The 25,633-nt window shown below is 40.6% G+C and overlaps 1 protein-coding gene across 1 annotated transcript in view; it reads right to left on the minus strand.

Annotated features, from left to right (window-relative positions):
- Positions 1 to 25,633, minus strand: part of DSCAM (DS cell adhesion molecule) — an 857,668-nt gene that overhangs the window by 216,255 nt on the left and 615,780 nt on the right. Inside the window, exon 11 of the mRNA XM_070795162.1 lies at positions 9,109 to 9,282. Coding sequence (XP_070651263.1) covers positions 9,109 to 9,282 — 174 coding nt within the window. The remainder of the gene's footprint in view (positions 1 to 9,108; positions 9,283 to 25,633) is intronic.

Here is a 25,633-nt window from a genome sequence, read left to right on the forward strand (position 1 = left end):
TACCAGGGAACTATTTAATTCGGGGTATGGATTTGTAGTAAAAGCCTATTAGCTTCATCTACAGAGAGCAGAGTTAAGGACTGCCAAGGCAGATAGAAAATTAGAGGGGAATTCTAGAAAGAAGGGAGTCACAGAGAGTGAAAGTCTCAATATTTGCATATCTTATCTTCCCAAATATTGGATGACTACTAAACAATGCAAAAGGTCACAGGGTGACCAAGAGGGGGCTCCTGTGGGCAGCTAGGCAGTGACCAGGCGGGTCTGCAGGCAGCTCAGTGGATGCCAGAATGGAGGGCGACAGTGACCAGACGGGTCTGCAGGCAGCTCAGTGGAGGCCAGAATGGAGGGCGACGGATGACTGAGAACCGAGGGTGCTGGTACCACCGCCCCCAGAAACCTTGAAACAGCAGACTACCCTGAACTGGCAAAAATAGCTTCAGCTGCTGAGTAGAAGGGTGCCCCCACACAGAAGAAGGAGGAAAAAGAAGTATGGAGGGAAAACACATGTTCTTTCCCACAGAGGAATACTAGTCTGCTGACATTGAAGAGATGCTGTTGGTGTCCTTCACTCTCCGTCCACCAGGGACTGACCCCCGCTCTGGGATGTGCCTGAGGTCCCCAGCTTGCCGTTGACCCTCAGCTGTCATTCCTTCGCAGACCCCCCCTCCCCTAACCCAGAGCAGCGTACTGGATGAATTCCAGTTTAGACCAGGTTCCTCAACCCAAATAGGACCCCTCAGGGGTGTTGTGCTCAGCCTGACTTGCTAGGAGAGGAGCAGTGATGGTCAAATTGAGTCCCATGACCTGCTGTCTGCTTTCTATTTAGTCTGGATGCTTCCAGCTGTAAATGAGAATACCCTGACCCATACTGGCTGAGACAGCAAAGCCATCAAATAACTGGCCCTCCCAGACAATGATGAAATCGGAGGTGGGGAGATCGCAAATGCAGTAGATTAGGGACAAATCTCTACTTTTCTGTTTTTCTTTTTAACAGTAGAAAAAGCACACAACTTTATTCATTTTTACATGCACAGGAGTTCACAAGGAAAAAAAAAGGAAACTCAAAGAAATGGCTAGACTCAGGGGCTTATGTATCCTTTTAACAAAAAAAGAGGGGTTGGGCTTAAAGGGTCGATGAATTATGGGGAAGTGGCTAGGAAATATACGGGGTTACTAATGGAAAACAGGGACTTTTTTTTTGTTTGTTTTTATTCTACCTTCCTTTATGTATCGGTTTTATCCTCAAGAAAATGCCAAAGTGTCGCCATGAATCAAGGTGTCACCTCCAGATAGGGTCAAGAATTTAAAGATGTGTATCTCTTGCAGAGTCTACTATGAAGACTAGGGAAATCTTTTCAGAATGATCACACATCTCTTCTACATTTCATTGACCAAAAGTGGTCACATGCCCATTCTTAAACCAATCGTGCTCAAAGGGAATAGGCTGCCATTGGTTGGTTCAGACTAGAGTTCACATCTACTGGTTCAGACAGGTTGGGATTTACTTGCTGGGGCAGGTGACCTAGCTGCTGTGTTTGCTCTGAGTCAAACACAAGACTTAGCCAAACATCTCTACTGTCACTCAGTGCATGCAGGGATATCATTAAAAAGTGCCACAAACTGGTGGTTTAAGTAACAGAAATCTATTCTCCTACAGTTTTGGAGCCAGGAGTCTGAAATCAAGGTGTGGGCAGGGCAGTGTTCTCTCTGAAGGACTGAGGGGAGAATCCTTCCTGCCTCTGCTGGCTTCCCTTGGCCGAGGAAGCCCAAGTGCAGTGTCTGTCTTCACATGGCTGATTCCTTCCATGTCTGTGTCCAAATTTCCCCTTTTTGTATGACACTAGTCCTATTAGACTGAGGTCCACAGGACTCCAGTAATACCCCCTTTTACACATTTTATCTATAAAAATCCTATTCCCAAACAAGGTTACAACTGGGGGTACTGGTGTTAGGACATCAATCTATGAATTCTAGGAGGACACAATTTAACACTTTATATTTAGAGAGGAGGGGAACTGAAATTGAGGCTGGTGACAAATCGTAGTTGCTCTAGTAGCCTTCCCATCTCGCAGATCCCTTCTTAACACCAAGAACCTTCTGCTGGTGGGATTCCAGGCTCAGGGAAGATGTGAAATGCAAACGTTCAGCTGCCCTCCCTGGCAGGACCCAGCACCCACCATCGGCAATACAGCCACTTGGGGGTCCCGCCAGCTAACAGGTCCCTCCACTTCTCCATGCTTCCTTTTCCAGGCTCTGCTCCATCCTCTGCTTCTGACACAGACATCGTCACCAAAGCTGCAGGTACTTTTGTCAACTGGACTTCAGATGGGAAGGGCAAGGGCTATGAGCATGCACATACGTGTACATGTCGGATACCGTGGAGGGGGCCTGGTGGGCCCCACGGTTAGGAAAGTGTGTAAACTGGGTGATTTTGAGTCAGGACACCTCGTAGTCTGTTGGAGGCACTGATCCATCTCGGGGGGTGTAATTTAGGAATGACACCAGTAGTCACAGCCTCCAGCTCAATGACAGTTGCCCTCACCCTGCACCAACCACGTGTCTGGCTGAGCCCTCACACGTGAAGGTTCACGTCAGCCCCACTGCAGCCACAGAGAGAGGTGTGTGCACTGTCTCTGTGTTTCACGGTCCTGCAGAGAGGGTGAGGCACCTGCACAGCGCACCGGGCTGGACCAGACGGAACCCAGGCAGTGTAGGCCTGGAGCCTGACTGCTGACCGCTTTACGCATACCTTTGATCCATTTATGTCTCACCAGCCCCAAGGCTGCACCACGGTGTGGATGTGATCTTTCATTTGATAAAGAAATATCAAAACCTAGTTTTCAGTAATAGCTAGTTTGCCACTGGTTCACGGTTGTTTATTCCTCTTCCACCTGCGTGACCCTGTTGTTGTGGGCTTGTAGCTTTCAGCCCAATGTTCTGAGATATTTGCCTGAAAAGTACAACACACAGTCTTCATTTGAGGCCATCCGGGCCTTAATTTTCTAGAAAAGTCATGCTGACCTTTTCTCGTCATGAATCCCTTTGAGGATATCACGAAGGCTACATGTTCCGCGCCACCCCCCTCCCCAGATAAACACATACATTTTTACATATGGTTTCAAGGGGTTGCTTAACCCCATGGCATTATTCACAGTCCTTCAGGGCCCAGGAATCAAGGTTCAGAAGGTTTGATATAGAAGCTCTCTGAATTAAAATAATAGAGGGAAAGTAGCATTAGACTAAGACACACATAAGCTATCTTGACAGTTTAAGGAACACAAAATTTTAAATAGTCCCTTGGACAGTAAGGAGATTAAACCAGTCAACTCTAAAGGAAATCAATTCTGAATATTCATTGGAAGAACTGATGCTGAAGCTCCAATACTTTGGCCCTGATGCAAAGAGCCGACTCAATGGAAAAGACCCTGATGCTGGGAAAGATTGAAGGCAGGAGGAGAAGCGGGTGACAGAGGATGAGACGGTTGGACAGAATCATCAACAGGAATTTGAGCATGGTCCAGAAGATGGTGAAGGACAGGAAGCCTGGGGTGCTGCAGTTCACGGGTTCACAAAGAGTCAGACACGACTGATCGACTGAACAACAGCAGAGCATTCAAATGTGAGTCTGCTACTTCTGTGAGCAGCAAAGAGAAAACACAAACCTGCATCTCTTATGTTTGGAGTACAGAGTGGCCTTTCAGAGTGACCAGGGGAACCTGGGAGCACCCTGTGGGATGGCCTCAGGCCATCATGACCTCCCTGGGGGTCAGCCTAGGGTAGTGCTCCTTCCTCCCCCCAGAGCATCACAGGGCAAGGCTGCAGGTGTTCGTGGGTGAACCTGTCGGTCCTGAGGTGGCACATGAGTGCAGGAAGTTGCAGGGGTTGAATGGACTGTCCAAGGGTGGATATGAACAGATTCTATTTGGGGTGGTGGTGTAGAGTGATGAAATATTGTATTCCACCCCAACACCCACTCTGGCAATAACAGGACAAGAGGTAGCCTGAGGTCAAATCATGTTACTATCCAGAAACAGCCAGGACCTGGGGACTGTCTGACCGGAGTTAGTGCATGCACACTCAGGCATCCCTACATTCTGGGAACACGGAGATCAGGTGGCATGGGACCCAGGGACCTGCTCATAGCGGGGGCCTGAGGACCAAGACTAGACTGGAACCTATGGGTGGACTCTGGGATCCAGAGGTGGGGGAGGGTGGATTCCACGAGTAACAGACTCCCCAGGGAAGCGCCTGCTCCTGTTTGATGAGGGATGCTCTATTGCACAGCATGTGGGAATCAGAAGGGACCTGTGAGAGTGGTGGATGAAAGAAGAGCTGCCTGGCATCGTGGGCTAGAGATCCACATGGAAAGCAGTGTTCCCGGAGGCACACAGGCTCAGATTGGCTGGGGCAGAAACCTGGGACAGTGGAGGGTGCAATTTTGGCACCTGAGAAGATAGCTCTTCCACTTGAAAGATTCCACAGCTTCAGGAATTGTTTTCTTAGCACAAAAGACCACATTCCCCAGATCCCAAGTGGTCCCTGATGTGGGGGTGGGAGAGACTTCTGCAGCTCCTGATGGTCCTGGGGTGAGGGATGTAGCATGATCACCAGAGGCCAAATTTGATTCAAAGTCGAGCCCAGTTCCCCTGTCCTTTTTGCCAAAAGTCCTGAACATTATCTGGTGTTTTGGGTCCCTATCCCTGGGATGATCTTTCATAAATGATAAATCAGCATTGAGATTATAATGGTGAATCAGAAGCAGGAATACCAACAAAGCTGGAAGGATATGCACTGATTATTTTTTTATCTCATGATGACTTTCTATCTCACGACCTTTCATTCCAAACATGGTTGCCTGCTATCTTCCCTTCCCATGGCCTCTTTATGTCTGACTCCAAAATGGGAGATGGCAGGGAGGCACTCATAAAATTGCTTTATTATTAGAGTGGTGGGTTTTGAAATCATTGGACCGGTGGTAAGAAAACTTCCCAGACAGGAAACCCAGTCTGCACCAGGACTTGATTCCCAGCATCCACTGAGTCCTCCTCCATACCAGGCTCTAGTAGTAGTGTTCGGGTCTTTAAAGTGTATGTAAACTCCAGTGCCAGCCTTCCTGGGCATCCAGAGCTCTCATCTGAGAAGCCACTTTAACTTCCTGACAAACCTGATCAGGTAGAAAGCCCTGTCCTATTGCATTTAAAAATATTTGCAGACCAGTTTTTTTTTTTAATGACTTATAGAAAATAGAAAATACTTAATATTTTTACTGAAGGCAGTGCAGTTTCTTTTGAAACATTAAAGAAATCATGCCTGATGCAAGCCTGGGTAGCATCAGATAAGAAGAGCCCAGAACCTCTGTGCTGCAATGTCAGGTATAATCCCGCCATGGCTGCAGGGCTGCTTGCTTGGCAGCTGGGTACCAAGTTTGACTGTGCCAGGCCAGAGTGGAGGCTCTCTGTTTCCACTGCCTCCTGTTTTCCTGGTAAAAACTACCTACACACCAACTGGCAGGTCTCCCATGACCATGTGCTCAGCCTAAGCCTGTCAGTGTTCACAGACTCAGTAGTGTTGTTAAGCAAGTACATGAAGAACAAGTGCAAGCCATCGCTCTGTTAGCTGTTGTTTTCGTTTAAATGCCATCACTGGAGCAACAGAGTCACTGTGTATCTTCTGTCTCTGTGCTTTTATATCTCTTCATGAAATTATGTTTTTGCTTTTCAGAGTTTAAACATTGTGCTTTTAGAGGGTTAAAGATACCAGATGCTTGAAGTTGAAATTATGTACAAAGCTTGTTGTTCAGTCACTCAGTCCTGTCTGACTCTGCGATCTTGTGGACTGCAGCACGCTAAGCTTCCGTGTCTGGTTTGCTCAGACTCATGTCCATCAAGTTGGTGATGCCATCCAATCATCTCATTCTGTGTCATCCCCTTGTCCTCCTGACTTCAATCTTGTACAAAGCTACCCGCGAGTTATCAAGAACTGGTGAAATGAACTGTTTCATAAATGCACCTCTCTGCTAATAGTCTATATGGTTTGAGAGACAGAAACTAAGATTGGCTAGCTCTAAGAACATCTGTCTTTGATGAACAAACACTCACTATGAATTTTTCTTTCTCTGGTCCCCTCCACCTACCTGGTACAACATTCAAACACAGTTACCCCTCACTTTGAGTCTTTTGATCTCTTATATTTGCTCTCTCTCCCTCCCATGCCTTTACAAGGGATGGGAACCTGTGTGTTCCAGGTGTCCCCCCCTCTGTCCTGACAGGGGTGCCCTCTGCTGGAGCAGAGCTGTCCACACTCAGGCCTGATGGTCCCAAGGAGGGAAAGCCCATTAAGAGGAAGTGGACATCTTTGTGGTCCCATGTCTACTCTAATACCAGCATCAAAAGTATGGAGAGAGATGTGGGGAAACCTTCAATTTCTGCATTTTCAAATTCTACCCATTTTAAAAGATTTTTTCACTCTGACACCTCCCTTAATCTCCTCAAAATGATGGTGCTGTCCTCCCACGCATCTCTGTGCACCTTACTCTTTTCCTTGCACTGTGATTAGCAGGCTGTACTCCTGCCTTGATGTCTCCTTTCTCAAAACATACATTCTTTCATTCATGAAGGCAAGGTCCATGGTTGACTGTATTTACGTCCTTCAGAGGGTTCTGTATCTATTAGAGCCTAGATATGTATTAGTGGGATAGAAAACAATTTTTTTAAATTGTTATTCTTAACCACCTTGCTCGGGAGATGAGTGGTAATATTAATGAATGTGATTTTTGCAGGAAGATCCCCTAGAGAAGGAAATGGCAACCTACTCCAGTATTCTTGCCTGGGAAATCCCATGGACAGAGGAGCCTGGTGGGCTACAGCCGAAGGGGTCAAAAAGAGTGCGACACAACTTAGCAACTGAGTGACCACCACCACCAGTGAAATGCCTCAGTCAAACATGTGTTAGACTGGTGTAACTCAGTGAACCAATGTTTTTAAAATGACCAATATAGTGTGTTACAGGCTTCGCTTGTGGCTCAGCTGGTAAAGAATCTGCCTGGAATGCGGGAGACCTGGGTTCGATCCCTGGGTTGGGAAGATCCCCTGGAGAAGGGAACGGCCACCCACTCCAGTATTCTGCCCTGGAGAAATGTACTGTACTGTACATGCGCTGTATAGTCCATGGGGTCACAAAGAGCTGGACACAACTAAGCGACATTCACTTTCGCTTTCATAGTGTGTTACAAAATTGTGACTGTGTGCAGTTTCTATTTAAAGGGCAAGAAAGACCAATGGAATAGTGTAACCAAGTATGAAAAGTCATTAATGTTATTTCAAATTCCACATGGTAACTATTTTATTGAAAACCACGACTGATTGAGTTTTGGTATAGAATCACTGAAGAATATCCACAATTATCTGAGAAAGCTACTAAAATATTCTTTCCTTTTCTGACAACATGTCTGTACAAAGCTAAATTTTCTTTATTAATTCAACCAGAACAGTATATTTTAACAGTCTAAATGTAGAAAGAGACATCAGAACTGAACAGTCTTCTATAAAACCATATTTTAAAGGCATTTGTAAAAATGTAAAATGATGCTCCTCTTCTCATTTATTGTTTTGGAAAATAGAATCATTTTTCATTAAAATATGCTATTTTTAGCATGCAAAATATATTCTTTTTGTTGGGGAAAGATGGATCAATATTGGTCAATGTTGGTCCTCAAATCTTGAGTTTCCTTAATATTTCATCAATTTATTATTTTTAAAAATTACCACTTCAACTTTGGATTTAAGTGATATGACTTTTTGTCCTCTAATTATTGCAAATCAGTTTCTCTAGAATATGACATTTAGCAGTCAAAATTATGTGTTGATATGTCCACAATGTATTAATATTTCAAAGCAACCTTATTTCAGAACTATAATCTGTTAATGATACAAAAGTATAGCACTAGCCCCAAGCATCCAGTATCATGCATCAAACCTGGACTGGCATCTCGTTTCATACATGATATTTTACATGTTTCGGGAGGAGGGTTCAGGATGGGGAACACATGTATACCCGTGGCGGATTCATTTTGATATTTGGCAAAACTAATACAATTATGTAAAGTTTAAAAATAAAATAAAATTAAAAAAAAATAAAAATAAAAAACAGAAAAACAAAAGTATAGCAATAGATAGCTTGATATTTTCATTGTCATATTAGAAAAAAATAGATTAACTGGAATAAATTCTTGTAGCTAGTCTTTAAGTCTCTGTCTCTCTCACACATAGCACTGAAATTCACTTTTAAGTCCAATCTCCTAATAAATAAGATGGTAGAGATCCTTGAAAACCTATACACAGCATAGTTAAACAAGAGGAAGTCTGATTAAAGCTTGTGGTCAGGAAGACATCTCAATCTACACAGTAGCAAAGCATATAAATGAAGAAAGACGTAAGCCATTCAGTGTAAACTAGATGTACAACCATTTGCTAGTGAGCAATGCTCAGTAGAAGCTGGTCTACTTTATGTCCTCTCTTTGGTGGTTTAGCAACCAAAGTACAAAAATAATTTCACCCTTTCCTATAAGATCTGTCAGCAACATGGACGCTAAGTATAATCCTATATGCTTTATCTTCTTGTAGGGATGTATGTTAATAATGAGGTTTCCAGTTTCTTGATTTCACAGTGATCTTAAAGAAGGAAATCTATGGACAAGCTTGCAAATGACAAAAAGCATGAAGAGACCACTGAAAAGAACACATCTGAGACCTTGCACTAGGCTTTTCCATGATAAAATCAACAGGAGAGAAATCTGGGTGCCAAAGGCAGCAACCCACTCATCGGCTGGGCTGCTCAGAGCCCGAACCCATGGCCAGGGGAGTGGAGGGAGGGAAGCCCAGGGCTCCCTGCCCTGGACACATATTCTGATGCACACTCTGCATATTCTGACAGTCGCTGAACTTCTACTAGCCTCTTCAACTGTATATTTAAGACAGGAAACATCAACCCCCCCAGCTGCAACAAACCACATTTTGTTTTGTTTTGTTTTTAAACAGTGTGCGTGGAGACCACTGAAAATGGAAGCCCCAGAGCCCTATTTAGGTAAAATGAAGAGCTCGTCTTCCTTACTTTTCACCGTGAGGTACATGGACTTGCTGACGTCCGCGCCCACATCGTTGCTGACCTTGCACAGGTAGTAGCCACTGTCTTCTTCCACCACGTGCTTGATCAACAGAGACCCATTGCTGAGGACCTGAATTCGGCCATTCAGGGCAATCGGTTGGAACTGGGGAACCCCAGCACCTGGAATAAAATAAAATAAAGAGGAATGGTGATGCCAACAGGAGTAAATACAGGGAGAAAATGAACTCAAGGGCATCAGACAACACGGGGAGGTGACGGATGCTGAACACACATCCCAGCAGACAGGCCCCTGATGTGCCAAGACTCTTTTTTCTTTCTTCTGATAATGAAATTCTTGTTTAGGGAGAAACATGTTTATTTAAAATGATAGCATTTCAAACGTTGAGATAAACAGTAAGAGACCATACAGATAGTTTCCACATAAAAAGCCAGATTTGATGAGCCTTAACTGGTTGATAAATTATTCACAGAAATCACAGTAGAATGACTACAGAAGTAGACATCTTGTGTGTAACTAACTTAATTTGTTGTGTTCCCAGGGACTTAAAATGAATGTAAACAAGAATGCTTCAGGGGGAGGACATTTGAAGACTTCCCACAATGCACACATCTGAGACTACAAGGTGAATACCAATATTGCAGACTTCCCTTCTAAGCATGGTCTAGAAATACAATGTACTATTAATACCATTTAATGTTATTAAATAACTGTTAGATCATTGCACTAAGACAGCGCAATTAAAACACCTTAAAGTGCTTGCATTCAAGGAGATATAGCCCATTTGTCTATGCTATGATCATAAACATGATCCATATAAAAGATTCATATGAAACTATTTTGAAAAATAAACTTAGAAATAATAAAACAGAAGATAAGGGAGATTTCTGGGAAAACAGTAGTTGGTTGAATCAGATGATACTGCTATGTTGCTTTTCCCCCTTCTGGGACTTAGGAGGGTGTGGTCTAGGCCTTGAAAGGCTGATAGGGTTTCTCATATTCTGATCTGAATCTGAAGATTTGGGGAGAATACCCACAGGTGAAGACAACTCCTTCTTTCTAGAGAAAGCCTGAAGCATGGGCCAAATATGTGCTCTAGAGAAGAGCTGCTGGTTTCTGTGTCCCCAGAACCTACGTGGGACCTGAACAGGTGAGAGGTCACCCACTCATGTGGGAAACTTCAGACTTTGTGTATGGGGAAATGAAACAAGAGGGGATACACTTCTTCCTATAGTTTCCCCCATAACTCATCATTTACTTATTGGTGTCCTCAGGTCACAGTGACAGAGACTACTGCTGTGCCTTCTCTTCCCTGTTTCAGCTCCACCAAAGAGACAAAGGAAGTTAACTATGTATCTAAGGGGACCCTCCACAATGAATTTGAAAGGCAAACAGCATTGCTAAAGCAGGTAGGTTCTACCAAAAGAGAACTTCTAGAGAAGATATATGAATTAATTCAAATTTAAAACATAGAATTCCATTTCTGAAAAGGATGGAGAAAGACACAAAAGAATATCACTTCCATTCTAACCACCAAAAGGAGATGGTTAATCTACAAAATCATACTTTTCTTGGAATAAATCACAGAGCAGAAGTCACAGGCAACTGGGTAAAGTTAGTCTGCAAAGAATTTAAAATATCCTACAAGGAGCTATGGCATATGTAAACAATCTCATGTTTGGTAGAGAGTGAGAGAACAAGATCCTGGACATACAAGCAGGAAGAAGTAAAGAACTGGAAATAAGTATAGCCCAATTCAGCTTCTACTCTTTTATGCATCAGAGTATTATAAGATAATAAAATGTTGTAAGATACAAAAAAAAAAAGAAATAAGCAAGCAAGAAGGACCAGAGAGGAAATCATCAACAGTCTTGAAAGCTTAGTATGAAACTGTCGAATAAGAACTTTATGACAACTATGACTAATAACCATAGACAGGTAAGGGATTCAGAAAGAACATTAAAACCATACAAAAGAGAAAGACATAAATAAAATGTTAGAAACAACATTTCTACAATATTAGATGTAAGGAATTCCTTAATCTAATTAGCAGATTGAATACAGTAGAGAAAATAATTAGTGAACCTGAAGCTAGGCCAACAGAAATTATCCAAATTAAAACAAAAAGTGCAAAAGAGTGAAAAAAACAGAATAGGTTGTCCTAGAGCTGTAGAACAATATCAAATATTCTAACACTGGGTAGTGACAGTCTCAAAAAGAGAAGATAGGGCCAGAAGAAATAATATTTGAAATATAGATGACTTTAATATCACTATCAATCATTTTGACTGAACTGAGATTTATAGAACTCTACATCCTAGAACAGCAGATTCCATGCTAGTGTTGAGTGCACATGGAGCAGTTACCCAGAGAGATAGTATTTTGGGCCATAATAAAAAGTTCAATAGATGTTATAAGATAAATTAATACAGATTATGTTCTAGTTCCAGAAAAATATCTATTTCTGTTTTACTGACTATGCTAAAGACTTTGACTGTGTGGATCACAATAAACTGTGGAAAATTCTGAAAGAGATGGGCATGCCAGACCACCTGACCTGCCTCTTGGGAAACCTGTATGCGCAGGAAGCAACAGTTAGAACTGGACATGGAACAACAGACTGGTTCCAAATAGGAAAAGGAGTACATCAAGGCTGTATACTGTCCCTGTGCTTATTTAACTTATATGCAGAGTACCTCATGAGAAATGCTGGGCTGGAAGAAGCACAAGCTGGAATCAAGATTGCCAGGAGAAATATCAATAACCTCAGATATGCAGATGACATCACCCTTATGGCAGAAAGTGAAGAGGAACTAAAAAGCCTCTTGATGAAAGTGAAAGAGGAGAGTGAAAAAGCTGACTTAAATCTCAACTTTCAGAAAATTGTGATCATGGCATCCGGTCCCATCATTTCATGGCAAATAGATGGGGAAACAGTGGAAACATTGGCTGACTTTATTTTTCTGGGCTCCAAAATCACTGCAGATGGTAACTGCAGCCATGAAATTAAAACATGCTTACTCCTGAGAAGGAAAGTTATGACCAACCTAGACAGCATATTCCACTCCAGTGCTCTTGCCTGGAGAATCCCATGGACGGAGGGCCTGGTAGGCTGCAGTCCATGGGGTTGCTAAGAGTCGGACACGACTGAGCGACTTCACTTTCACTTTTCACTTTCCTACACTGGAGAAGGAAATGGCAACCCACTCCAGTATGCTTGCCTGGAGAATCCCAGGGATGGGTGCCTGGTGGGCCGCTGTCTATGGGGTCACACAGGGTCGGACACGACTGATGTGACTTAGCAGCAGCAGCAGCAGCAGACAGCATATTGAAAAGCAGAGACATTACTTTGTCAACAAAGGTCCGTCTAGTCAAGGCTATGGTTTTTCCAGTGGCATGTATGGATGTGAGAGTTGGACTCTAAAGAAAACTGAGAGCCAAAGAATTGATGTTTTGAACTGTGGTGTTGGAAAAGACTCTTGAGAGTCCCCTGGACTGCAAAGAGATCCAACCAGTCTATCCTAAAGGAGATCAGTCCTGGGTGTTCATTGGCAGGACTGATGTTGAAGCTGATACTCCAATACTTCGGCCCCCTGATGTGGAGAGCTGACTCATTTGAAAAGACCCTGTTGCTGGGAAAGATTGAGGGCAGAAGGAGAAGGTTGATGACAGAGGACGAGATGGTTGGATGGCATCACTGACTCAATGGACATGGGTTTGGATGAACTCTGGGAGTTGGTGATGGACAGGGAGGCCTGGCATGCTGTGGTTCATGGGGTCGCAAAGAGTTGGACACAACTGAGCGACTGAACTGATGTTCTAGTTCCACAGAAAAACTAACATTGAGATCAATAACAGAAATGTATCTGGGAAAAACCTCAAATATTTGAAAATTAAACAATGCAATTCTAAATAACTCATGAGTCAAAGAAGAAATCACCAAAATAATTAGAAGATATATATATATATACACACACACATATATTTTTGAGTTGAATAAGAATGTTAATACAGTATATCAAAATGCATGGAATGCAGTTAAAAGCAACACTTAGATGGAAGTTTGTAGCATTAATGTTTGTGTTGGAAAAGGAAAAAGATCGCACATCAGTGATCCCCCTTCAGAAGCTATTCAAAAAGAGCAAATAAAATCCAAAGTTAGGAGAAATAAGGAAATTAATAGCGAGAAAAACTGAAATCGATGAAATAACAGAACATAAAAAAACTAAAGAAAAAATCAATAAAACAAAAATATAGTTCTTCAAAAAAATATATGATAGATAAACCTCTATCAGGACTGGTCAAGAAGAAGGGAGAGATATAAGCTACAAATAAAAATCATGAAAGAGGCTATCACTGCAGCCCTTACTTGAATTAAGAGGATAATAGAAAAATATTAGGAATAATTTTGTGCCAATAAATTTGAAAAGTTTTATTAAATAATAAATTTCTGGGACAAAACAAACTCTCAAAGAACAGTCTGGAAAAATTAGATAACCTTAATAGTCCCATATCTATAAATACTTTTAATTTATTGTTAAAAATCTCCCACAAGAATATTCAAAGCCGAGACAGCTTCAGTAGTGAGGTTAGCTAACACTTAAAAAAATACCAATTTTACATGAAGTCTTTCAGAAAATACAAGAGGAAGGTGTACTTTATCACTGATTTTATGAGGCCAACATCATCTCAATGCCAAAATCAAATAAATACCTTAGAACTACTGATCAAAATCTACAACGAACCCAGACATAAAAATCCGTAACCAAATGTTAGCAAGTTAGGTTTATCAACATATAAAAAAAAAATATGACCAAGTGAAATTTAATCTAGGAATGCAAGGTTGGTTTAAATTCAAAGATTAGTTAATGAAATTCTTCATATCAACAGACCAACAAAGAAGCACAATATGATTACTTGAATGAATACAAAGAAAGAATAAAAAATATTTTATAGAATTCAGCAATCTGATAAGACCCTGGTAAAAATCTCATAGTAAACTAGTTGTAAAATGGAATAACTTGAGAAAAGATTTGAAAAAAGTCCCAACTAGCATCATTTTTTTACTCAATTGTAAAAACTATTTTCCACCAAAGATCAAGAAAGAGACAAGGAGTTCTGGTCTTGACCTTTTTATTCAAGGTTATTCTGAAGATTCTAGCAAGAACAATAGAAAAAGTAAAAGAAATAAAGTGCACATATATTAGAAAAGAAGAATGGAACTGCCTTCCCTCATGGATGACAGAATTATTTATAGATGATCAAAAGTGCCTATAAAACAGTTGCTAGAAAAATAAGTGAGTTTAGCAAAGTCATAGAACACATGGATACATCAAAATATAAAATTTAAAGCTAATTGTATCTATATATGTAACAGGTAATGGGAAACTGAAATTTTTAAAAAGCAATAATATTGCATTAAAGCATGAAATATTTGGAGATAAATTTTAACAAGATAAATGCAAGATTGGCCTATTGAAAACTGCAAAAGTTGTTGCTAACAATTATAGAAGACCTAAATAAATGGAGATGGACTATTCATTATACTATGTTCATGGATAGAAATTCTCAATATTTTCAGTGATTGGAAATCTTTTTCTATAAAAGGCCAAAGAACAAATTGGTTTGCAATCTGTCACAAATATTTTATGTTTGCAAGTCTGTGACATTCCTTTTTTCTGTCATTGAAGCATGAAAGCAGTGATAGAAAATACATGTGTGTGTGTGGGTACTTAGTTGATCAGTCGTGTCCGACTCTTGTGACCCCATAGACTGTAGCCTCCTAGGCTCCTCTGTCCATGGGATTCTCCAGTCAAGAATATTGGAGTGGGTTGCCATTTCCTTCTCCAGGGGATCTTCCCGACCCAGGAATCGAACCCAGGTCTTTTGCACTGGAGGCATACTCTTTATTCATTGAGCTACAGAGGAAGCCAAATACATAAATCAGCACAATCATGTTTCAATAACACTTATTTACAAAAGCAGGTTTTGAGCAGGATTTGACTTATGGTTCAGTTTGCTGACATCTGATTTAAAGGTATTACTGATAAAAAAAAAAAAAAAAAAAGTATATGGATGTAAGTGAAAGTGACTCAGTCATGTCTGACTCTTTGGAATTCTCCAGGCCAGAATACTGGAGAGGGTAGCCTTTCCCTTTGTCAGGGAATCTTCATAACCCCAGGACTGAACCCAGGTATCCTGCATTGCAGGCAGATTCTTTACCAGCTAAGCCACAAGGGAAGCCCAAGAATACTGGAGTGGGTAGCCTATCCCTTCTCAGCGGATCTTCTCAACCCAGGGATCGAACTGGGGTCTCCTGCTTTGCAGGCAGAGTCTTTACCAACTGAGCTATCAGGGAAGCCCATATGGAAGGATGTAAAGTTAGAGGAGTGGTATATACTAGCAATACTCACACATCTGCTTTAGTTCTGTATCTCATATATAATGTATGAAACAGATTTCTGTGGTGGCTTAGACAGCCTTTCATAACATCATTCTAATAGATAAATGGTTTTAATTCATCTTATTTATAAAGAATTCAAAATCAGGGATGAAAAAAACATTATAGTAGTTTTTAATGTTGAGTTTTCCAAAAAGTTTGTTTGGAAAGATGTCATGCAATAGTCATGGAAAAATGCAAACAAATGTTTTGGCCAACTCAATACTTTCGGAGCTACTTTCTTCAGTATCAGCTACTGGTTGTTTTATAAAGTAAGATGAAACGAGCAAAATTATTCCTACACCTTTTACTCCTTGGGAATAGACCAAAAAATTATCAAAATGCATAACATGCAAAATTACAACAGAAACACATACAATATTAATTATTTAAAACTTAATTCATATGAATATTCACAGAATATTTAAACAGATGTTTGATGATTAATGAAAATATTTGCCATAAGGGTGGTGTCATCTACATATCTGAAGTTATTGATATTTCTCCTGACAATCTTGATTCCAGTTTGTGCTTCATCCAGACTGGCATTTTGCATGACATACTCTGCATATAAGTTAAATAAGCAGGGTGACAATATACAGCCTTGACGTACTTCTTTCCCAATTTGGAACCAGTCCTTTGTTTCATGTCCAGTTCTAACTGTTTCTTCTTGACATGCATACAGGTTTTGCAGGAGACAGGTAAGGTGGTCTGGTATTCCCATCTGTTTAAGAATTTTCCAGTTTGTTGTGATCCACACAGTTAAAGGCTTTAGCATAGTCAATGAAGCAGAATTAGATATTTTTCTGGATTTCTCTTCCTTTTTCTATGATCCAGTGGACGCTGGTAATGTGATCTCTGGTTCCTCTTCCTTTTCTAAGTCCAGCTTGCACATCTGGAAGTTCTTGGTTCATGTACTGTTGAAGCCTAACTTGAAGGATTTTGAGCATTACTTTGCTAGTGTGTGAAATGAGTGCAACTGTGCAGTAGTTTGAAGATTCTTTAGCATAGCCTTTCTTTGGGATTGGAATGAAAACTGACCTTTTCTCCTTTAAGCACATATAAAATTGTGCTTTGTCTTTACAAAATAGTGATTATTGTCCAATTACTAAGCACCCACTATGTGGTGGATCCAGGGCAGTTTGCTATGGTTACAAAAGATGGCATCCTCTTTGTCAGCTTCTCTCTCTCAGGTCAGAACCCTCACTCTGGGGAAATGTGAGCTGTTACATTGTAAGCCTACCTGTAAAGAGAGTTCCTCAAGGGTTTTCTTCAAACAAAGTTCTGTGAGAAGCTGGATCCTGCCAGCAACCACACAAGTGGGCTTGGACTTTGAGATGACTGCATCCCTGGCCAGAAACCTGACTGCGGCGCTGAGAGACCTTCATCTAGAGCACTCGACTAAGCCGTACTCAGACTCCTGCCCCAAAGAAATCCGAAGATCGTAAGAATTCATTATCATTGTTAAGTCACCAAGCTTAGGGGTTATCTGTTACACAGCAAGCAATCTCCAGTACACTGGGAGAAACTAGGTAATCAGGAAGGCACTCAGTTCCTCAGCTTCCTTATCTGTAAAATGCATTAATCACAGGTCCTCCTTCATAAGGTGGTAGAGACATTTAAATTCTTAAACTGGTGGTAGGGCATAGAGTATGTACACACTATTGCTGCTTGTTTTTTCTAATTCCTGTTCTAATTCTTTAATCATTTAATGCTAGTTGACTTTAGATCTTTCCTATTCCACAAGACTAAGGACCATGTTTCAGTGGACCTCTCTGCTTATCAATCAGTTCAATAGAAAGATATAGTGGAAAAGAGGCTCTTTGGTAAATCCTTGGAGTGGAATTCTGTATATTTTAGTGCTAAAATGTATTGTGAAGTTGCTTAGTAAAACATGGAGCTATTTTATTTCCACCGGTTGGGGTTCATTTTTCCCTCAGACACGTGCAATATTACTTTTTTTGATCTTCATCAATATGGTATATATCTCATTATTTTAATTTACATGATTTTACTAATTTTTGTATTACTTTTTGCCTTTGCTTATAAATGTTCACTCACTAAGTCATGTCTGACTCTTTGACACTCTATGAACTGCAGCACGCCAGCTCCCTTGTGCGCCAGTGTGTCCCAGAGTTTACTCAAATTCATGTCAATTAAGTCAATGATGCTGTCTAACCATCTCATCCTCTGCCACCCTCTTCTCGTTTTATCTTCAATCTTTTCCAGCATCAGGGTCTTTTCCAAGGTGTCAGTTCTTTGCATCAGGTGACCTGATTGGAATTTCAGCTTCAGCATCAGTCTTTGTAATGAATCTTCAAGACTGATTTCCTTTAGGATGGACTGGTTTGATTTCCTGGCTGTCCAAGGGACTCTTAAGAGTCTTCTCAGAACTACAATTTGAAAGCATCAATTCTTTGGTGCTCAGCCTTCTTTATGGTCCAACTCTCACATCCATACATGACTACTGAAAAAACCATAGCTTTGACTATACAGACCTTTGTTGCAAAGTGACATCTCTGCTTTTTATTGCGCTGTCTAGGTTTGCCATAGCCTTCATTCCAAGGAGAAAGCATCTTTTAATTTCACGCCTTCTGACCTGGGGAACTCATCTTCTGGTGTCGTATCTTTTTGCTTTTTCACATTATTCAGGGTTATTGTAGCAAGAATGCTGGAGTGGTTTTCCCTTCACTCCACCAGGAGATTACGTTTTGTCAGAACTCTTCACTCTGACCCATCCATCTTGGGAGGCCCTGCATGGCATAGCTTCATTGACTTACACAAGCCCTTTTGCCACAACAAGGCTATGATCTATGAAGGGATGCTCATAGATAAGTGAGCATCTTTTAATGAATTTGTACTTGTTTTTTGGAGATCATTATGTCTATATTCTTTGCTATATTCATGTATCTACTGGATACATCAGTAACCTCAGATATGCAGATGATACCACACTTATGGCAGAAAGTGAAGAAGAACTAAAGAGCCTCTTGATGAAAGTGAAAGAGAGAATGAAAACTCTGACTTAAAACTCAACATTCAAAAAAATGAAGATCCCATCACTTCCTGGCAAATAGATGGGGAAACAACGGAAACAGTGAGAGACTACTTTTGGAGGTTCCAAAATCACTGCAGATGGTGATTGCAGCCATGAAATTAAAAGATGCTTGCTCCTTGGAAAAAAGCTATGACCAACCTAGACAGCATATTAAAAAGCAGAGACATTACTTTGCCAACAAAAGTCTATCTAGTGAAGGCTATGGATTTTCCAGTAGTCATGTATGGATTTTCCAGTAGTCATGTATGGATGTGAGAGTTGGGGTATAAAGAAAGCTGAGTGCTGAAGAATTGATGCTTTTGAACTGTGGTGTTGAAGAAGACTCTTGAGAGTTCCTTGGATGGCAAGGAGATCATACCAGTCCATCCTAAAGGAAATCAGTCTTGAATATTCTTTGGAAGAACAGATGCTGAAACTGAAACTCCAATACTTTGGCCACCTGATGTGAAGAACTGATTCATTGGTAAAGACCCTGATGGTGGGAAAGATTGAAGGTAGGAGGAGAAGAGGATGAGATGGCTTAATGGTTTCATCGACTAGATGGACATTAGTTTGAGGAAGCTCTGGGAGTTGGTGCTGTGCAGGGAAGCCTGGTGTGCTGCAGTCCATGCAGTCACAAAGAGTTTAGTCGACTGAACTAAACTGCTGGATTTTGTCTTTTTCTTCTTTTGCCAAAGCACTTTGAGTCCTAAAAATGATTCTATATTCCTATTTTTAGAAAACTTTATTTTTCTTCATGTTGTTTCAATCAGGATTGCGTTTTAGATATTATCAGCTACCTTTTCATCATTTATTGAGATGATCATACTCCTTTTTATTATAAAAGTTTATTGCATCTTTTAAGGTCTGGTTTCATAAATTATAAAACTCCTTCTTATGGATAATATGTTCATTATGGTAAGGATAAATATTATTGAACCTTAAAAATCAGAGGAAAAAGACTTTGATTTTTATTTATGTGCTTAATTTTGGTAAACTGTTTGAAAAGTCTATAAATGCTATCGATGCCTTTCTCAAAGTTAACTGCAAATTGGGAGCCAGATCTAGACTAATACACACAACCTGAAAATTCAGCCAAATGTAGGATTTTTAAATATATCCATAAGGCAGCAAATCAGGAAATCTGAAAATGCTATGGAATTTACAAATTATATAAAAATGTGTTACAAAGCCCTGAAACATCAAAATGCTGATAGAATGTGAGAAATTTATAGGATTGTTCATGTCAAAAACACAAATGCTTTCTTTTCCTTGAAGAATTTTCACCAGAGAAATACAATATTTGACCCATCTATAGTAAAAGAGTTACAATAAAATTCAGCTTCATTGCTAAGCCTTCTCAGTTGAGTAGCTGAAGAAGATTATCTATTAATTCCTATGTGGACTGAGAGCAGTCTCTTCATTACTAAAAGATCCTAGTGGAGAAGAGACAATGTATAAGTGCAGTTGAATACCATTATATCTTTTTTTTTTTTTCATCAGAAAATGAACCAAACTTGATGGGATATAGCATTTATACATGTGATCATGCTAAACAGAGTCATTCATCCACCATATGGACAACAGTTCCAATGGTGAGCACATGTTCAATCAGAGGAAAGTGGACTTGGCCTTGACTTGACAGAATTATAGTTCATTGACTTTAGATGCATCATTATCATAAAGAACAAAATTTAACACAGTGCACACACTATTTCAAAAATCTGCAATCCTGTTAGCATAACGTAAGCACTTTGGGTAATTAGCTAGAAGATACACTTACAAAACCAGAAATCATTAATTAAAACTTGGTCAGTTTTCTGTGGCTAGTTGAGGTCAAGTGGGGACCATTTTAATGCTCCATTACATGAAAAGAAAGTGTTCACACATTATGTAAGGCACACACTGAATGACTGGGTATGTTCCTACTGCGTGACCCTTCTTATTTATTGAAAAGCTATGTCTAGCAGGACTTTCAAGAACTGAGAGGATGGAAACAGGAAAAAGAGAAACCGAGTGTTGCCAAGTAAGCCTGCTTTGAAGGCAGCAGTAAACACCATCTTTGTTTCATCTCCGCTTCCCTTTGAGGTCTTTGCAGGTCTATAGGGAGAGGATTTGACCAAGAATCAGAACTGAGTTCTAATGGTATCTCTGAATCCTAAGGAACTGGGCCCTTGAGCAAGTATTAGCTTATTCTGTCTGCATCCTTGATGTCATCATATATGAGATGGGAAGAAGAACCCGTTTCTAAGCCATATAGATTGTTCACACAAAAGGGAACAAGGCTGCATGAATGCAAGTGGGCATCAGTGCCCATATGCTGGGACCAGAAGATGCTGGTCAATGAGAACACTCAGAGAGTTTCTTGGAAGGTGAAAGATGATTTTTCTGTAGGAGAAAATAGGAAGGATATGGCTTTCTGCTCCCTAGGCTGCACCCTAGATGACCAGGCTCTACGTTATTTCTCTCCTGCACCAAAGAATCAAAGCATAGTCCCTTTATATATATATATTTTTTTTTAATTGGAGGCTAATTACTTTACAATATTGTATTGGTTTTGCCATACATTGACATAAATCCACCACGGGTGTACATGTGTTCCCTATCCTGAACCCCCCTCCCACCTCCCTCCCCATCCCATCCCTCTGGGTCATCCCAGTGCACCAGCCCCGAACATCCTGTGTCATGCATCAAAACTGGACTGGCGATTTGTTTCACATGTGATAATATACATGTTTCAATGCCATTCTCCCAAATCATCCCACCCTCGCCGTCTCCCACAGAGTCCAAAAGACTGTTCTATATATCTGTGTCTCTTTTGATGTCTTGCATACAGGGTTATCATTACCTTCTTTTTAAATTCCATATATATGCATTAGTATACTGTATTGGTGTTTTTCTTTCTGGCTTACTTCACTCTGTATAATAGGCTCCAGTTTCACCCACTTCATTAGAACTGATTCAAATGTATTCTTTTTAATGGCTGAGTAATACTCCATTGTGTATATGTACCACAGCTTTCTTATCCATTTGTCTGCTGATGGACATCTATGTTGTTTCCATGTCCTGGCTATTATAAACAGTGCTGCGATGAACATTGGGGTACACGTGTCTCTTTCAATTCTGGTTTCCTCAGTGTGTATGCCCAGCAGTGGGATTGCTGGGTCGTATGGCAGTTCTATTCCAGTTTTTTAAGGAATTTCCATACTGTTCTCCATAGTGGCTGTACTAGTTTGCATTCCCACCAACAGTGTAAGAGAGTTCCTTTGTCTCCACACCCTCTCCAGAATTTATTGCTTGTAGGCTTTTGGATAGCAGCCATTCTGACTGGCGTGAAATGGTACCTCATTGTGGTTTTGATCTGCATTTCTCTAATAATGAGTGATATTGAGCATCTTTTCATGTGTTTGTTAGCCATCTGTATGTCTTCTTTGGAGAAATGTCTGTTTAGTTCTTTGGACCATTTTTTGATTGGGTCGTTTATTTTTCTGGAATTGAGCTGCAGGATTGCTTGTGTATTTTTGAGATTAATTCTTTGTCAGTTGCTTCATTTGCTATTATTTTCTCCCATTCTGAAGGCTGTCTTTTCACCTTGCATATAGTTTCCTGTGTTGTGCAGAAGCGTTTAATTTTAATTAGGTATCATTTGTTTATTTTTGCTTTTATTTCCAATATCCTGGAAGGTGGGTCATAGAGGATCCTGCTGTGATGTATGTCAAAGAGTGTTTTGCCTATGTTCTCCTCCAGGAGTTTTATAGTTTCTGGTCTTATGTTTAGATCTTTAATCCATTTTAAGTTTATTTTTGTGTATGGTGTTAGAAAGTGTTCTAGTTTCATTCTTTTACAAGTGGTTGACCAGTTTTCCCAGCACCACTTGTTAAAGAGATTGTTTTTTCTCCATTGTATATTCTTGCCTCCTTTGTCAAAGATAAGGTGTCTATAGGTGTGTGGATTTATCTCTGGGCTTTCTATTTTGTTCCATTGATCTATATTTCTGTCTTTGTGCCAGTATCATACTGTTTTGATGACTGTGGCTTTGTAGTAGAGCCTGAAGTCAGGCAGGTTGATTCCTCCAGTTCCATTCTTCTTTCTCAAGATTGCTTTGGCTATTTGAGGTTTTTTGTATTTCCATACAAATTGTGAAATTATTTGTTCTAGCTCTGTGAAAAATACTGTTGATAGCTTGATATGGATTGCATTGAATCTATAGATTGCTTTGGGTAGTATACTCATTTTCACTATATTGATTCTAAAACCTGACAAAGATGCCACAAAAAAAGAAAACTACAGGCCAATATCACTGATGAACATAGATGCAAAAATCCTTAACAAAATTCTAGCAAATAGAATCCAACAACATATTAAAAAGATCATACATCATGACCAAGTGGGCTTTATCCCAGGGATGCAAGGATTCTTCAATATCCACAAATCAATCAATGTAATACATCACATTAACAAATTGAAAAATAAAAAACATGATTATCTCAATAGATGCAGAGAAAGCCTTTGACAAAATTCAACATCCATTTATGATAAAAACCCTCCAGAAAGCAGGAATAGAAGAAGCATACCTCAACATAATAAAAGTGATATATGACAAACCCACAGCAAACATTATCCTCAATGGTGAAAAATTGAAAGCATTTCCCCTAAAGTCAGGAACAAGACAAGGGTGCCCACTTTTACCACTACTATTCAACATAGTTTTGGAAGTTTTGGCCACAGCAATCAGAGCACAAAAAGAAATAAAAGGAATCCAAATTGGAAAAGAAGAAGTAAAACTCTCACTGTTTGCAGATGACATGATCCTCTACATAGAAAACCCTAAAGACTCCACCAGAAAATTACTAGAACTAATCAATGAGTATAGCAAAGTTGGAGGATATAAAATCAACACACAGAAATCCCTTGCATTCCTATACACTAATAATGAGAAAATACAAAGAGAAATTAAGGAAACAATTCCATTCAGCATTGCAACAAAAAGAATAAAATACTTAAGAATACATCTACCTAAAGAAACAAAAGACCTATGTATAGAAAACAATAAAACACTGGTGAAAGAAATCAAAAAGGACACTGATAGATGGATAAATATACCGTGTTCATGGATCAGAAGAATCAATATAGTGAAAATGAGCATAGTCCCTTTTGACCTTATGGAGAAAGCAGTGTTCTCCTGAGGAAGGGACTTACTTTCCTTTCTCAGGGAGAGGGCTTTCCTGCTCTGAGAAGAGTTGGTGGGTTGAAGGGAGTAAGTAGACACAAAGATGGGGTGAGGATGGGATAAATAGAGTAAGTGTCCAAAGAACAGCAGCTGGACCTGTTTCAGGTGTGGTTGTGAGAAGGGAATCCTTGATCGGTGACAGAGGGCTGGTTTCTAGGAGTCTTGTTCCAGAGAAGAACTCCAAAGTGGACAGAGGCACAGCTCTGAGACAGGGGTCCAATTTCCGGCTGGGGGGCTATTCCCAAACCCAAAGAAAGAAGCTTCCATATGGTACACAATGCGCACACAACATTTTGTCTCTATGTTTGCATCAGAGAGTGCCTGTCTATCTCAGCACTACTGTTGTACTTCTAAACTCTTCTCTAAATTCCAGGGATGGGAAGCCTGAGAAGAACATTTTCTTGGCTGATTTGTCATGATTCTGGTTTATATTTCACCAGTGAGAGGCACCTGAATACGACTTGGAAGTGGAAGGAAGGAGAAATCACAATTCTTCTGTAGAAGCAGCCAGTCCCTGCATGTGTAGACAACAGACATCCAAACCCAGAACAAATTACCACTTCATTCTAGGGTACTGGGGACCGCAAACGGTTCCCGTGTTTGTTAAGTTCCTGAAAGGCAGCTGACTCCCTCCCCTCCTTCTAAAAATATGCATGCATCTAATGTCCTATACTAAATTCCTTCCTGATACAACATCACACCCTTACTAGGACAGCATCAAGGTTGCTGTTGCTGTTGTTAAGTTATTAAGTCCTGTCTGACTCTTTGTAACTCCATGGACTGCAGCATGGCAGGCTCTTCTGTCCTCCACTGTCTCCCAGAGTTTGCTAAAATTCATGTCTGTTGAGTCAGTGATGCGATCTCACCATCTCATCCTCTGTCTCCCCCTTCTCCTCCTGCCTTCAATCTTTCCCAGCATCAGGGTCCTTTCCAATGAGTTGGCTCTTCGCATCAGGTGGCCAAAGTACTGGAGCTTCAGCTTTAGCATCAATCCTTCAAATGAATTTTCAGGGTTGATTTCCTTTAAGATTGACTAGTTTGATCTCTGTGCTGTCCTAGGGGCTCTCAAGAGTCTTCTCCAGCATCATAATTCAAAAGTATCAAGGTCATTTCTTTTGTAAATTTTAATCTTGTTCAGTTCAGTTCAGTCGCTCAGTCATGTCTGACTCTTTGCGACCCCATGAATCGCAGCACACCAGGCCTCCCTGTCCATCACCAACTCCCAGAGTCCACCCAAGCCTATGTCCATCGAGTCAGTGATGCCATCCAACCGCCTCATCCTCTGTCATCCCCTTCTCCTGCCCTCAATCTTTCCCAGCATCAGTGTCGTATCAAATGAATCAGCTCTTTGCATCAGGTGGCCAAAGTATTGGAGTTTCAGCTTCAACATCAGTCCTTCCAATGAACACCCAGGACTGATCTCCTTTAGGATGGACTGGTTGCATCTCCTTGCAGCCCAAGGGACTCTCAAGAGTCTTCTCCAACACCACAGTTCAAAAGCATCAATTCTTCAGAGCTCAGTTTTCTTTATAGTCAAACTCTCACATCAATACATGACTACTGGAAAAACCATAGCCTTGACTAGACCTTTGTTGACAAAGTAATGTCTCTGCTTTTCAATATGCTGTCTAGGTTGGTCATAACTTTCCTTCCAAGGAGTAAGCATCTTTTAATTTCAAGGCTGCAATCACCATCTGCAGTGATTTTGGAGCCCAGAAAAATAAAGTCAGTCACTGTTTCCACTGTTTCCCCATCTGTTTCCCATGAAGTGATGGGACAGATGCTATGATCTTAGTTTCCTGAATG

Source organism: Bos indicus, chromosome 1, assembly GCF_029378745.1.
Source record: "Bos indicus isolate NIAB-ARS_2022 breed Sahiwal x Tharparkar chromosome 1, NIAB-ARS_B.indTharparkar_mat_pri_1.0, whole genome shotgun sequence".
NCBI classification, from domain to species: Eukaryota; Metazoa; Chordata; class Mammalia; order Artiodactyla; family Bovidae; genus Bos; species Bos indicus.